Source organism: Lineus longissimus, chromosome 11 (genome assembly GCF_910592395.1).
Source record: "Lineus longissimus chromosome 11, tnLinLong1.2, whole genome shotgun sequence".
Taxonomy (NCBI): domain Eukaryota; kingdom Metazoa; phylum Nemertea; class Pilidiophora; order Heteronemertea; family Lineidae; genus Lineus; species Lineus longissimus.
In genome coordinates, this window is record NC_088318.1 from 8,144,580 (window position 1) to 8,160,569 (window position 15,990).

The window sequence follows — 15,990 nt, forward strand, 5'->3', positions numbered from 1 at the left end:
TTTTTAACCTTGAGGATCTCTTCTTTAATTTCAACTAGTACTTTGTCAATCTCATAATCCCACAAATTAAATCTATCTTTAACCTTGAGGATGTCTGCATTGAACTTGTCTTCCACATCTTGAATTTGATCAAAGTTAGAATATAAATTACTCATTTATTTTATAAAAAATTTTCCTATAAATAAATGGACACATCGTTTGGTAAATATCTTGATCCTTATAGATCAAACAAAATAGCCAAGGGGCTCAAAGCTAAAAGAAATTATGAAGTCATCACTCACAATCCTAATTCTGTGAATCCTGGAGAAACACTTTATGTGAAAATTCCTCAGCTTGAAAAAGGACAAGTGATTGTTCCTAAAAGTTTGAAACTTACATTTAAGTTGTCTACCTCATCAAAAGCAAGTAATGCAGCCAATGCTGCAGCAGCTGGATTTGTGGCGAATGTAGGTCGAAATATTGTTGAAAGAATTACAACTAAATTGGGTGGAAAAACAATGAGTGAAGTGGACAAATCTTACATCTATAATACGTTCAAGGATTTTTGGTTGACAGAAAAACAAAGGAAAAATCGTGTTCAGCAAGGTATTGACAAGGAGCAACGAAAAGATGCACTTAAAACAGCATTTGGTGACGGATATTGTATTCCTATTGAGTCAGAACTTTTTGATGATCATCTACCTTTTTACCCATCAGCTATTTTAGAATCCATTGAATATAATATCAAATTTAATGACGCAAAATATGTTGTGACAGGAACTGCAACGTCAAAAACATATGCTGTGAAAGATATTCAACTTGAGTATGAAACAGTCTTTTCCACAGAACTTAGTGAGGAAATCGAAGCAATATATGCTGATACTAGATTTAGATATGAAGACGTGCATCTTTTGAGAACAGATTCAATTGGAAAGAATAAGCGCATGAATGTCAATGTAGATGTCAATCGTGCATCAACAAAGGGTATTCTGATATTTTTCCAGAAAAATTACGCTGAGTATGATGCCGAAAATACAAGTTTTCAAAATCCAGACATCACTAATGTGACCATTACTTCAGAAGGAATTTCTCACTGTATATATAAGTCAGGAATGAAAGCCTATAATCAATTTGATGAAGTCAAACGACTTTATATGTCAGAAGATCTTAAGCAAACTGAAGACTGCATGATGGATGTCGAAAAATTCTATGAAAATCATAAATATGCTCTGTGGATTGATCTGAGAAGTACAGAGGATAACTATTTGCATGGATCTGGCACTGCCATGAGCAATATTAAACATGGTTTACAACTTGAACTTACCAGAAGTACTGAAACAGAATATGACATGCTAGTCTATATTGTAGCTGATGGACTAGTAGGACTTGAGAATAAACGAGTAAAGGGCATTGTACACTAAAATAAATGAGTGAATTTTATTGTGATCCACCTTTTAATATGTTAATCGTAGGCATGACTGACTGTGGCAAGACCTACTTTATACTAGATTTACTTGAAAAAGAATTTCGTAAAAAATTCGATGACATTGTGCTTTTTTGTCCAACGATTGACATGAATAAAACTTACCAAGATAGAGCATGGATGACACAAGATAAAAACAGTCACATTTACCCTCCAAAATTAGTACTTACAGATTTAAACAGTTGTTTAGAAGATGCGATTGACAATTTAAAAAGTCAAGATCACCAAACATTATTTATCATTGATGATTGTGCTAATTTGTGGGAATCAAAGAATAAGTGTACAAAATTGACTGAACTAGCTTTCTCAGGAAGACATTATGGCATTTCTGTTTGGCTTTTGACTCAAAAATATAATGCAGTTGTCAAAGATTTTAGAGAAAATTGTAAACATATGGTGATTCACACCATGAATGATCAACACTCTATGGATCAAATCTTCAAAGAAAATCGCTGTATTCCACAAAGCGAAAAAGACACAGTTCTGGCACAGATTGATGCAGGAAAGAAGCTTATACTGCGCAGAACGATGCCTTTTGATTATTTTTTATCATAAATAAATGGAAACTATTGTTGAAGAAGATTCTGTAGACACAATGCGAAGTGAATTACTGTCACACTATCAATCAGGCTTACTCAGTAAACTAGACATAAAATCATCTGAGGCTACGATTAAAAAAGCGTCACAAAAAAATTTGGAGAAATTATATAATGAGTATAACATTAAATATAATACTCAGATTGCTGATGATGTAGTGTCTAACTTACTCTTCGGTTATACACAAGCAGTAAAAATGGTATTTCCAAATTTGGATCAAAAAAAATTACATGAAAAATTAAATGACAATATCATCGTCAACCATGAAATTAAAAAACAACTGGGTCACTATATGAACCCAACACTTTTAGCTGCAGGTACAATTGTAGTCAATACAGCTGAAACTGCCATTGAAAAAAGCAAAGACACATGTGAGGATTCCTAAATTTTATAGAGTCTGACTGTATAAAATCTATGGCCAATGTAATGTTTTAAAATCGTCATACACCTTTTCTAAAGAAGATGTGAGGACACTCGCTGATGCAGCTGCTTGCTTGTCCACTTTTTTCAACTCTTTTCTCGTCGCTGCGCTTATACTTGCTGGTGCTAAAAGATAGTGTTCATTTAATTTTCTCAAAATATGTTTGTTAAAAAAGAAGGACTTTCTGCTTAGTTTATCCCTATTCTTTTCAAACAGGTCTTCTAACCTTTTCACATCCTTGAAAATTAAATGATTGTCCACTTTCTTGAACAATGGTTCATCCTTATACTGCTCCTTAAACTTTTGAAACTTAGATATCACATAGGTATGAGTTTTTTCCAAGCCATAGTGTGAGCCAGATATATATGTTCTTTGAATAGAATTTGTCCACAAATCTGGTGTCTCATTATATAGATTAAAAGCATTGTCTATATCACCACAATCATTACACACGACTTCATGTTCTAATATAGTACAATCGGTTGAATAACAGCCTTGACATATCCAATGATTACAATATAACATGACATATTTTCCAGCTATTTTAAGATGCTCTCGCAAATTATAGGGCACACGTGTCATGTCATGTTGATAGTGTCTTGCGTCATTTTTTTCTAATGCGTCAACCACTTTGTCATATATTTCTTCAAAGTTGTCAAATCTAACATTTGGACGAATTTTTACGGCGTGAAACATGTTTTATTTATGACAACATCATTTTTATTAATATCACCACATTTTAAATCAACTATCACCACATTTTAAATCAACTATCACCACATTTTAAATCATAATAATAGTCATAATAATAGTCGCTAATAGTCATAATAATAGTCGCTAATAGTCATAATAATAGTCATAATATTTTTCATAAAATAAATGAGTGAAGACACAACAACTGAAATTACAACAACTGAAAAGTCAAAGAATCCTAAGAGAGTTGAATGGGGTAAAAAATTAGGTCAGTTGAATAAAGGAAAGAAAAAAAATAAAATAGAGGAGAAGCAAAATTATGATGTGCCTTATCCTTTCATAGTGATAGGTGGCATCACTTTAGCAGGTTTTGTTTGGTTCTATTCCAAGTCACCTACTTCTGTAACACCGATTGAAAAATTAGAGAAACCTAAACAAAAATCTGACAATCTGATCTTATAAATTTTCAAAAAATTTTACTATAAATAAATGAGCACTGTGATCGATACGAAAAATATTGGAAACACCATTTACCATTCTGCAGTTTTAGCCGCACTTGTTGTTGGCTATGGCATGGCTGCTAAAAAGCTACTCAAGTCAAATATTGGCGACCCCAGTAAACCTGATATGATGGAGGCAGTGAAGCTCACTGGAGCGGTGTCACTAGCTATTATGACGAAAGGCTATCTGGAAAAGCAAGGATTGCCAAAGAACATCACTAATTAAACAGAGCTAGCAATTTGGTAGCTCTCTTAATGGCAACAGAGCTACCAATTTGGTAGCTCTTGACACATTGATTGAGTAAGATTAATTTCAATGTGCTGTTTTAAGCATATTGAAATTATTTTTTAAAATAAATGGCTGGCATGATTTTAACAACACTATTTGGAGCAGTAGCTAATGCGACTGCTTTCGTTGGAGGAAATGCCATGTTTCACGCATTTGATGCTAAGAATGCTGCAGAAGAGCGTAAAAGACACGATTTAGCAAGCGAAAAATTACAAAAGGAATCAGCCATGTGGTCACACAACAGAATTAAACATCTGGACTTCCTAGCAGAGCAAAGACAGAAAAAACATCAAGCACAATCAGACATGTTAGACATGACAGACTCTATCCGCTACTATGACAGCATCCATCCTAAGCCAACATTAAATTATAAACCTAGTTCTTCTCAGAAAAATTATGAACAAGCCTATATTGCAGGGAGTGTGATTGGATCAGCTGTTTTATCAAAATTTATTTAAAATAAATGGCTGATGCTGATCCAACATTTGAAAATCCAGTATTTGAAGATGATTTTCAAGATGCTACAGATGACTTGGTAGATGTGGAAGAGCAACAAAGAGAGGATAATGGTAATCTTATAGATGAATTAACTGGAGATGTTCCACGACCTGTAAGGGAAAGTTTAATGAACGCTGAGGCAATCATTGATGCAAAAGATGAATTTTTAGAGAAATTTATGAAAAAAAATAAATTAAAATTAAAACCAAGTGTAGATATAAACACTGTGCGTAACAGTCTGATAATTGATGAAAACCAAGATATATTTTTTAAAACAAATAAAGGGGAGAGAATTAAACTAACACAAAAAAATCAAGAACCTTATACTGTTAAATCTGTAAAAGGAGCAGGAAAAGGACAATTCATGAGATTTTTTATAAAAGATAATGTTGAAGAAACTCCAATACTTGAAAATGTTGGAGAAAACACAGCTAGAAGACAATTGACCTACGAAGATGGAGCAGGATCTAGTGCATTGGATAACATAAATTCAACAATTCCACTGGAACCTGAAATTATTGACAGAAATGAGAAAGCGAGAGTACAGGACACAAATATTGATACTGGCGAATCAACGTTTGTTGAAGTTGAATCTAATGATGTTGATGACATTCAAGATGCCACTTTGAGCTCAAACGAACCTATGAAAACAAAGAATTCTAAATTAGATGAAGTCATTGACTATTTCAGAAGACAGTATAAAGCTATTAAAGAAAAATTTAGTCAAGCACGTGACAGAATAAAAGATAAAATAAGCAAACTGAGACAAAGTGATGATATTGAAATGGAACCTTTAATTGAGCGTGAAGAACAAAATCTAAATGAAATTGATGAGGCAGAATCAGAAGAAATTGATAATTTGAACAAAAGAAGCAGGAGACATTTTAAACAATTAGCTATGAATTTACGAGATACAGTCAACTCTCAAAAAGAATCCTTAGGAGAAAGACTTGACGCATTATTCAAATTGAAAGGTTTTAAACTTGCTACTATTGTGACTGCAGTTATTATAGCATTGTCTGCCATTGGTAGCACTATAGGCGCTTTAGTCAAACCAAGTGCTCCTTCTAAGTCAGTTAAACCTGATACACCGGGAGGATCTGGAAGACCCAGTCAACCTATAGGACCTAGCAAACCTCCTAGTAAAATTACACAAGGTTTGATCAAATTTAAACATTGGCTACTTTCTTTAGGTAAAAAAGCTTTAGTCGCTTTGCCTGGCATTTTAGGCTCTATTGTGTCTACTCTCCTAAAAGCAGCTGCTAGTGTTGTAGGATTTTTAGCAGAGCATCTGATTATTATGGTCGCTGTCACTATTTTAGTGATTATTCAAGTATTATCAACCAATATAGGAACCATTAAACAAAAAGCACATAAAATTTCTTCTAAAATAAATGAACGTTAGATTTCATGATGTATTAAGGATTCTACTTCCAGCGAGTATTCAATCCTATAACACTGTACAAGTTGAAAAGGCTATTATTCCTATGACTTACTATAATTTTTCAAGAAAGAAGGGAAATAGTCATCTACGATTAGCGACGGTCGTCAATGATGAATATACAGCACAGGATATCATTGTTATTCCTGATGGATTTTATACACCAGCGACGTATAATAAAGCGATTAATGAAGCGTTGAAAGAAAAAGGACATGCTGATGACTTTGAGTTGACTTATATACCTTCATTAGGGAAAATAAACATTAAAGTTAAGCCACCATTTGGTGTCATTCTCCATCAAGAACTAGGTGACATATTAGGCATGACTCATGAAGAGATTACCTTCATAAGCTCAGAAATTACTGGAAATAAACCTTGTAAACTTCTACCCTATCATGAGTATAGAATTTCTTGTTCAATTGTGGATGGACATAAAAATTTAGTGAATGGACAACGCAGTGATCTTATTACATCATTTGTTCCTAAAGGTAAATATTATGGAGATATTCATGAATATACCTCCCTTCAAAAAGTAAAGATCGCAAAGCACGATCATACTAGTATTGAACTACAGGTTAAAGATCAGAATGATAATCCTATTGACTTTTTAACGCCAGTTTCCATTGATTTACGATTAGAATAAATGGATTGTGTCGATGGTGTTGACGCTGAACAATTTAGACTTGAAAAAATTAAAGAAAAATTGACTGAATTAGAATTGGCTATCGAAAAAAGGAAAAAGTTACATAAACATTATAAAAAAGCGAGCCAAATCTTACACAGTTTTGAAATTGGTATGTATATTACCAGTGTCACAGTCGCCTCAATTGGAGCAGCATCTGTGATTGGAAATGTCATCAGCATTCCAATTTCTGCCATTTGTACAGTGTTAGGCTTAGTTGGAAAAATTGTCGTTCCTAAGTTGAGGAAAAAGGAGAAAAAACATCTAGCTATTTTAACTGAGAAAAAAGCATGCTTACGAGGCATTGATAATTTACTGTCCAGATATTTGGACAATGGTGCTATTTCTGCCAGTGAATTTGAGCTCATCCTAGAATCCGAAATGACATGACTTTCATCTGAGATAATCAGTTTGGGCTGTAAAGCGAGTCAGACAAAAGTAGTGTAGATGAGTAAATTTATAAGCTTAAGAGTTTATAAAATTACATCGGTCAGATTTACAGATCCTTCTTTATAATATCTTAGGTCTATGATAGACATATCAAGCCATGGGTTATAACACACATGACCATATATATGATTTTTAATCAACATTCTTTTATGCTCCATAAGACACGTGACATTCATTGGAAAGTCTGTGATGTTCACGATTGGAGTATGTCTAGGTATAAAATTAATTCCGGTTAAAATGACATTTCCAGTTATTGATAAGATTAGGACACCCATGAGAGCTTTCGCAGTTTTGTTCATTTTATTTACAATTTATTTTCTTTAAATATACGTTTAGTCCAAAAGATTAAACCCATAGAATTTTTTACCCTGTTTCGTTTCCTTGACTCCTGTGAATCTGATGTAATTGTGGTTCAGGTTTAATTTTTGTTTGATGATGGATGTCGCCCATACAGTCAGTGTGTGTGCTTCTGCGTCCACTAGTTCAAGGAGGGTTGATTCTCCTATCTTTGTGGTGATTGTTCTAAATGATTTGATTTTATACCATGTATTCACGGGAAGATCTTTAAATTTTGTATATTCTGTCACTCTTGAATCAAGTTCAGCATTGGATGGAAAGGTGTTCATTTATATTAGAAAAAGTTTTTCACTTTTTTTAAATTTGAGAATTATGAACATTATGAGAATTATGAAATTTTGGACGATTTGGACGATTTAGTGACTTGACTGAAGTTTGACTAGGAATTAATTTAGACTAGGATTTGACTGGGATTAATTTATACTAGGATTTGACTTGGATAATTTGACTGGGATTTGACTCTGAGTTAGAACTGTCATTTATACACTACTACGGACCTCTCAGAGAGGTGAGCTAAAAATTAACTCGGGTTTGGTGGGTGCTTTTGACTTCACTGATTATTTTTTAACATTGCCCTGGTGGCCACATTTGTAATCGAATCCGGACTGTAGCTGGTTGTTTGGGTAGGACATGCCTAGGGGCATCTTTGTACAAGTTTAGAATGATCTAGGTCGCATAGTAAGAAAACGTGCAAAGCCACTGTTCTCAGAGGTCATTAAGACAATTCAAGTCGTGCTATAAAATGCATGACGTGAGACACACACTCACCTTGATTCACATCCCGTATGTTTATAAAACCTTTACTTCGTTTTTGTCTATTCTGAGCAAATACTGAAAAAAACAAAAAAACACGATAACTCCAGAAGTAAAACTAACATTAAACTAGAATTCTGAAATTTGCTGGTAGCAAATTTGATAGTCCCCAGGTAGTCGTCATGTCAACCGAGTAGAAACCGAGTAACAAACTCGACTGTAGTCAAACTACGAAGAAGAACGTGTGCAAATACTCGAGTCGAACTCGTTCGAATTAACAGCCTGAGTGTAAATCCAGTTATTTCATGGAATACCGGCATTCTGACAATAAAAGCACGTGGAAAGATATAAATATCTTCAATCAAATGCACGTGACTTAATTTGTTTACATCCGGTTACTCGCGCATGCGTAAATACAATGATGACGACCTGTCTGTAACCGCATGTTTAGTATTTGACCTTGACCCGATACTCTCGTCAAAATCGCAGCTCAAAAACGCATCTAAAGCATCGAAATATTCTGAGTTTTGAAAAATCGTTTTGCGATAGTCCATGAATCGAATTGGGTTTCTTTATAATACCTCCATCGTCCCATCGCTCGACCAACTCCTGAGAATAATGACGTCATTATGCAAGGGCGGAGCTTATATCGAAATACTCAGGATTTTTAAAATACTTTTGCGATAGTCCATAGATTGAATTGGGTTTGATGGTGAAAGGGTGATTGATTTCTGGTTTATTTAGCCGTTTTTCAGGACTACCGCAATAAATGTGTTAATTTCGTGGAAGAAAATAACAGTTTCGAGAATTCCAGTGATATCAATATAGTCCCCAGACGGGATCTGGGGCCTATAATAAGAACTGATATACTTTAGATTCAGAGTTCTAACATCACTGGTTGGGACCTCCTACCTGATAAGTATACATGGTTAAGTTCAGGACAATTCAGTGAGGCTGGCATGGAAAGAACGGGGACGTTTTTTGAAGGGTAAACAGACCACCATCGATCCAATCTGTCTGTGGTCAGTTTGTAATTGATCCCTTAGTGTGGTGTTAGGCCTGGTGACTAGAAGTGGGGCAGGAAGGTATACAGGATGTTTCAGAAAACAGTACTGTTGCAGAAGCGTTCATCTCGGCTAGAGGCAAATGGCTGTTTTTTTCTCAATGATTCCATGGTTCTGCTTTCAATTGGCAGGTGTCTTCCAGGCCTTGCACTAAACCATTAAACAAGATTTTAGAGGTAAAGCATGAAAAATCCGTTAGTGCCTCAGAGTTTCATACATTACGCCTTCAAACCTGAAATGGGCCTCTTGAATTTTATTAACCTTGACCAAGCCAGGCAAAATATCTGAAGTTCATAGGGTAACCTAGAAAAAATTGACCTCGTTTAATTGGAATACAACAAATTCTTATCATGTGAGGGAGAATTTTTCGGGCAATCCTGTAGAGAAACAAATGCATCTGGATAACACTATTGATGTCAAAAATTTACAGTTACTTTATAACAATGTATTCTTTGGAGCACAAATTTATTTTAATCCTGCGAATATCATCCTATGGAGACACTCTCAAATGGCTATCAACTTAAAGTTCTCATTTCGAAACTAGGCAAATTTCAACCTATAGTCCAATCAACAACACTTAGTCCATTTCAATATTGTCTTTTTAAATATTCACAAATTCCAACCCTAATTTCTCCTCTTCATCCAAATCCTCCAGTCGGCCTGATTCAACTGGAACAGCTCGATTGCCACATCGAATCCGTTTTTAACCACTTCTGCAGGTATGGCATCCCAGGATTCACTAATTATCATAACCGCTTTAGGTAATGTGATCAGATACCATTGCCCTTCGTCTTCAGTGTTTTCCTTCTTCCAATTCTTCCACTTGGACCTAAGGTGGCCTTTCAAGGATTTCATGGCAGTTAGATCGAGTGGCTGGATGTGGGAAGTGCAGCCTGCAGGGATGGAATCGAGTATTCCCCCTCAAAATCATAACTCATCCACCAAAATTTTCCATACGATGGACCCAGTGTTTTCCCTCTTCCAATTCTTCCACTTGGACCTAAGGTGGCCTTTAAAGGATTATGGCAGTTAGATCGAGTGGCTGGATGTGAGAAGTGCAGCCTACAAGGATGAAATCGAGTATTCCCCCTCAAAATCGTAACTCATCCGCCAAAATTTTCCATACGATGGACACGGCACCTATCGACCACAACAAGGAATCACTCGTCCTGGTTGGCGTCGACAAATCGTTCCAATACATTTTCGAACCAGTGACGAGACGTCTCCTCCTTCATCAAGCCGGTCGCTGATGATGTCACGAAAACATTGGCTGGCAAATCGTCCTACAGAAAGACATCGACTTGACAGACAAACTCTTTACTCCAAAAAGTTATGTCAGCAGTCGCCTTCTCCTTATCCCAGTGATAGTCAATGTGCCACGATTTACACTCCCTCTGAATCATCTTGGAGAATTGCATTATAGCAGAGTCCAAAAAAATTAATAAAACACACATGTCCATAGGTGTCGGTGAAATCCATACTTTAGTACTTAAAGTCCAATAAATGCACAAGTCTTAAACATGAATCAGTTGCACACTAACTCTGGAACAGCAAACATGATATCTCGACACAAATGGAATAAAACGGAGCGCAATGATTTTGGCGCAATAAAGACTATTGTCACATCACAATATTATTTAGTAATAAATCAAAAGATCCTGACTGGGTAGACTGCCCTGACAGAGACAGGAACAGGGGATTATTATGACTTGCAACAAAGTCTTGATCACAAGCTTGATAGTTATGGTAGCTTATGGTTGGAATCGGATAGACTACCCAAACTATGGAGAGGAACAGGGGATTATTGTGACCCTCTCCACAATTCCTTGTCCTTTTTCTCCTGCATTTATTGTGCTTTCACTCAAGCAATGCTGCAAATTAAGTATCATAACTTCTCGCGAGAGTCTCTTGACAAAATCAACGACATTGGCAAAACTGACTTCCTTTGATCATTCTCGGATCCTAGCGGTCTTCTTCAACCAAGCACGACGATCATGCATCAGCAGCTTGGCAACGATGTCCAAAAGGTAGTCTGGATGATCTAATGCCTTCTGTTTATTAATGCCATGTGGCATCTTAAGGGTTTATGCCTGTTTCGCCTATTCCTGTTTCGCCTATTCCTGTTTCGCCTACAAAATTCCTGTTTCGCCTATTCCTGTTTCGCCTACTTTCCAGTACCCCTACAATAAATCGACTCTCCCAGGGGGAACCTTAGGGATGCATGTCCATTTTATGGGGAAAACGTGAGGGGACAATTGGATGATGTTAACGATGTGATGACAATTTGACTAATCAAATGCCATCAACTTTGTTAACAAACCATGCCATGACCGTTTTGAAAGAGTCACCTTGAAAGCGGGGACAGTCCGGGACTTATTTGACCATATGACCATACTGACACACAGTAAAAACTAATAGATTAAGTAGAGTAAAGCAGTCGCTTATTTTATAAAAACAGGAATTCATGACTTTTTGATAAAAATACATAATACTGTACATTCTCATAATTATTTAATCAAAATCAGCTGTAAAACCCATGTCATAGTAAAGAACAATGTAGCTATAGGTATTCTTTCTATTACGAAGCCAGTTACTGACTAAGACAAAAGAAAGAGAATCCACAATATAAAATGCAGGCCTAAGAAACCTTTCTCAAATCTGATGAAAGGGTAAAATTTTCTTACTATTTTATTTCTTGCCTTTTAAAATAAGCTAAAACATAAGCCGATGTAAGCTATGTATAATTTTCCAAAGTTATTCCGAATAATACTGAAATAATTGACATGTCGCTAAATCCATTATTTCAGACTTTATTCTTAATGATAGCCTTTAACACTATAGTAAGGGACGATTCATATTCCTACGACTGTGGGGAGGTTAGCAATACATATGAATAGGCGAAACAGGAATAGGCGAAACAGGAATAGGCGAAACAGGAATAGGCGGAACAGGAATAGGCGAAACAGGAATACACCATCTTAAGACCTTCAAACCACCCAAAGATGAACATCTAATGCCTTCTGTTTATTAATGCCATGTGGCATCTTAAGACCTTCAAACCACCCAAAAATGAACATCCTAGCATCAACAGTTATGGAGAAGTGCTACAGAAACCAATTACAGTCAATTTACACTATTTGACCCCCAAGACCTTGAAAATTAGGTCAAATCAACAAGGGGCCCAATGGCCACAGAGCTTCGCTTGGTCCATCTCTTATGATTTGAAGGTTGTAACAATTGGTAAATCTTACTATTTGCGATGGTATCCTTGGACTGTCACAACCCAGTAGATGCATGGTCACAACAAGTAACTGCAGTCTGGACCATTATACCAAATCGAAGGTTGGCCGGAGACAAACCAGTCTAGTCACAACCTAGGGCAACCCAGTCATTGTAGTCTGCACCTTTATATCGATTCCTTTGAAGTGTAGGTTGCGAAAAACAAATCCAGTCATTGCATGAGACAAGCAGTCAAGGCAATTTAGACATTTACACCAAATCCTTTGAAGCTTACATCAAATCCTTTGTAAAGTGCAGGTTGAGACAAAGGAGCTCAGTAGATGCATAGTCACAAACTAGGGCATGATTCGCGCTAGTCACTTGCCACGTCGCCAATGGCGACATCAAACGTTGTGTGGCGATGAAAATATTCCCCGAGCACACCACGCCTTCGAAAGACCCAATTTTTGCAAGTGGCAAATAGAAATCACCGCCATTTTGTAAATCTTGTCGATAACACCCGAAACAAACATCAGAACTCCGAAGCACTGACCGTAAACTTTGGTGTCCGGATTATTTATGAGATCACGCATGTCCTTTGTGCCGATTGGTTAGAATAATATGACGTAGAAAGATAGTAACCAGTGGCCAGTTGTGCTCATTCATAAACAGCTGTAATATAACCATGTTTGGATGACACATATGCTGCCACGCGATAGCCGCTGTACGATTGGATACAGCGTAATGGGGTCATGACCTCGCTTCTCAATCGAATGTAACGCATTGTAATATATAGATAAATGCCAGTATAGCGGCTGTTGGTAGAGAGCTTGTCATTCTTATGCCATGGAGGACTTGTGTGGGCGCCGTTCATGGCTAGTACTGGCCAACGGTGGTGAAAAGTGGCGAATTCACCACAGAAAGGCAGGTGATGTTGTGGCGAACCACACACTTGTGTGACTAGGAGATTTTTGGACTGTTTACCCACACTGGCTAAGAGCTTTCATGACCTAGCGCCAACCCTGCTAGGGACACCCAGTAACAGTCTGGGCCTTTACATCAATTCCTTTGGAGTGTAGGTTGTGACAAACTAGTCCAGTTAACATGGTCCAGCCTAGGCCAGGGGTAACCTTTTATATCAGGGGCAATCAACCTGTAAATGCAAGGTAAGGACCAGGTCCAAAGGGTATGATTGATAGCCTGCATTGATAGCAAGTAACTAAACAGATACACTCATATTTTTGTAAATCAACTGCCACATACCGTATACTGTATGTGGCAGTTGATTTTTGAGGCAGTTTGTGGCAGTTCTTTTTTGAGTTTAAAGGCTATATATCTAGGGTTTTTGCCATTTTCTGCTGTAAGACGATTTCAAAAGTGTACCTAACACTTTATACAATACAGAAAACCAAATGCAATTAGCTCCATCCATTTTGAAGATATAGCCAATTATGGGTTTGACAACTTGATTACCTAATCAGGCTAGCAACTGGCTTGTTAGAGCCACGCGGCGGGTTCAGCAAAAGTTGTGATGTAGATCAGGTTATCTGTACATGTCATGCAATCATAAAAGCAGGAGGGCCTTAATTAATTATGCACACCTGGAAGTAATGTGTTTCATTCACTATGGTGTATTGTGTGGCTCCGAATTGTGTCAAGGATAGCACAAAGAACAATCGAATGACGGATGGGACCCATTTTCATGAATTTCCAAAGCCAGTTGAACGAGAGAGGAGGAAGCTGTGGATTCGGAAGTGCAAACGTTTGAAGTGTTGGAAGCCTGGGCCTTCGGCCAAACTTTGCAGTGATCACTTTATCGATACGGATTATCACATGAAGCCGGATATCTGCATCCAACTGAATATTAAATGCCACTTGTTAAAAACAGCTGTTCCAACCATGTCAATTGCATTTAAAACCCGAGGCTGCTGAGGTCGGTTGTTATACATAATGTGTAGGCCCTATTGGGGCCTGTGATACCGCATAGTGTCTTCTTGTGTTCCAGCCATAGCAAGGTGACAGCGACACAGGTCAGTGTCAGTGACAGCCACTGTCAATGACAGATTATTGTCATCTGACATCTAGGCCTATCTAACGTTGCACGGCATTATATCGTCACGTCAAGATGATTGTGCATAATACCGTCACTTTTCAATAGTAGTTCAGCGTCATGACATAACTGGCGATACAACACAGACGAGGCGAAACAATATTGTGCAACATTAGTCAGTTCAAAAATCATACATGTTATGCATCTGCAACCGTCTATCAATGTCTTCTTTGCTATATCGGCAGGTCTGCCATGCAAATTGATTAACCACAAATTCTTATCACTTTCGTCCGAATGATCACTCTCATTATGATCTAGTGGTATTAATGGCTCGAACATGTACGGCTCAACGTTTAAATACCCTTCTGTATCGACCAAAACATCCTCAAATTCACTGCTCTCACTCTCTGAACTGTATGCGGAAGCCATCTTGCTTTGTTCTGACTGGCCTGATCTACGTCATTAAAAAAATCCCTAGCGGCCACATGTTGTACTAATCTAAAGTTGTGTGTGGTGGGAAATTCAAATAGTTTAAAATTGAAAATTGAAATAACTAAATAATGACTTTATTATTAGAATTTTTTTAATGTCTGGGATCTTGTTTTTTTAACCCTCAACATATTTCATGAGTATCAAGCATGTTTTCAAACCTTGATATATAGCCTTTAAGCATTACAGTGCAATAGAATGAAATACTAAAATCGACTGGTTCTTCTGATGACCGAGCGAGTACAGATGTTGAAAAACCATTAGAGGTGCAAGGTGTTCAGTTCTACGAGTGAAGATCAGCCCCTCTCTCGGTCAGACCCTCTCGGTCATTTCAGTCTGTGATGTGCTCACCAAAAACGTTGAAATGCAGCTGTGGATCATCCTGTAAAACAATTAAAAAAGAGTTTTAAATTTCCTTGACAAGACCAACAGACACTGATAAGGTGCTAATGATCAAGGAGGTTCATTGATATGATTTAGAATATAGATCCAATAACTTTGATGATAATTTAGCAGGTTTGCATACATCCGTGTGCACATTTACCAGTCATTCACACTGCTGATACATGCTGTCCAGTACGTTTTTACAGGGGTGATTGAGGGAGATGAGGGGAACCACCCCCCCCCCCCCCCCCTGTTGGGACCCTCCATAATTCCTTCTGTCACGCGCATGCAACCACCCCCCCCCATCCACCCCCTTTTGGGCTTTGCGGCCAGGCATATTTTTCACCATTCCTTCCCTACAGTTTTCAAAAGTAGTTCATATTTCAAACCATTCTCCTGAGCAGTAATAGTATTGTGTTGAGCAGGTCCTAAATATGCTTGAATAAAATCGTTCAAAATAGGTTTTTGGCTGCTTGCAACAGCTGACTCCAGGATTCGTCATCTTTCTTCGACTTACAGACAGTTTTTTAGCTCTATTATTTGTTGGTGGGTAAGGCTGTGCACATCAATTGCCTGTTCATAAAATTTGTGACTGGGATAAATTGCGAATACAGTGTTCTGCAATAATAATCTTTCGACAA

At 37.1% G+C, this 15,990-nt stretch overlaps 1 protein-coding gene across 3 annotated transcripts in view; it reads right to left on the reverse strand.

Annotated features, from left to right (window-relative positions):
- The window catches only part of LOC135495768 (short transient receptor potential channel 4-associated protein-like), a 390,467-nt gene that overhangs the window by 258,096 nt on the left and 116,381 nt on the right, over window positions 1-15,990 (reverse strand). For 2 of the 3 annotated variants that reach the window (XM_064784679.1, XM_064784676.1), the window contains exon 8: window positions 8,159-8,221. The exons of the other annotated variant lie outside the window; for it this stretch is intronic. In XM_064784679.1, coding sequence (XP_064640749.1) covers window positions 8,159-8,221 — 63 coding nt within the window. The remainder of the gene's footprint in view (window positions 1-8,158; window positions 8,222-15,990) is intronic. 3 annotated transcript variants of the gene reach the window in all.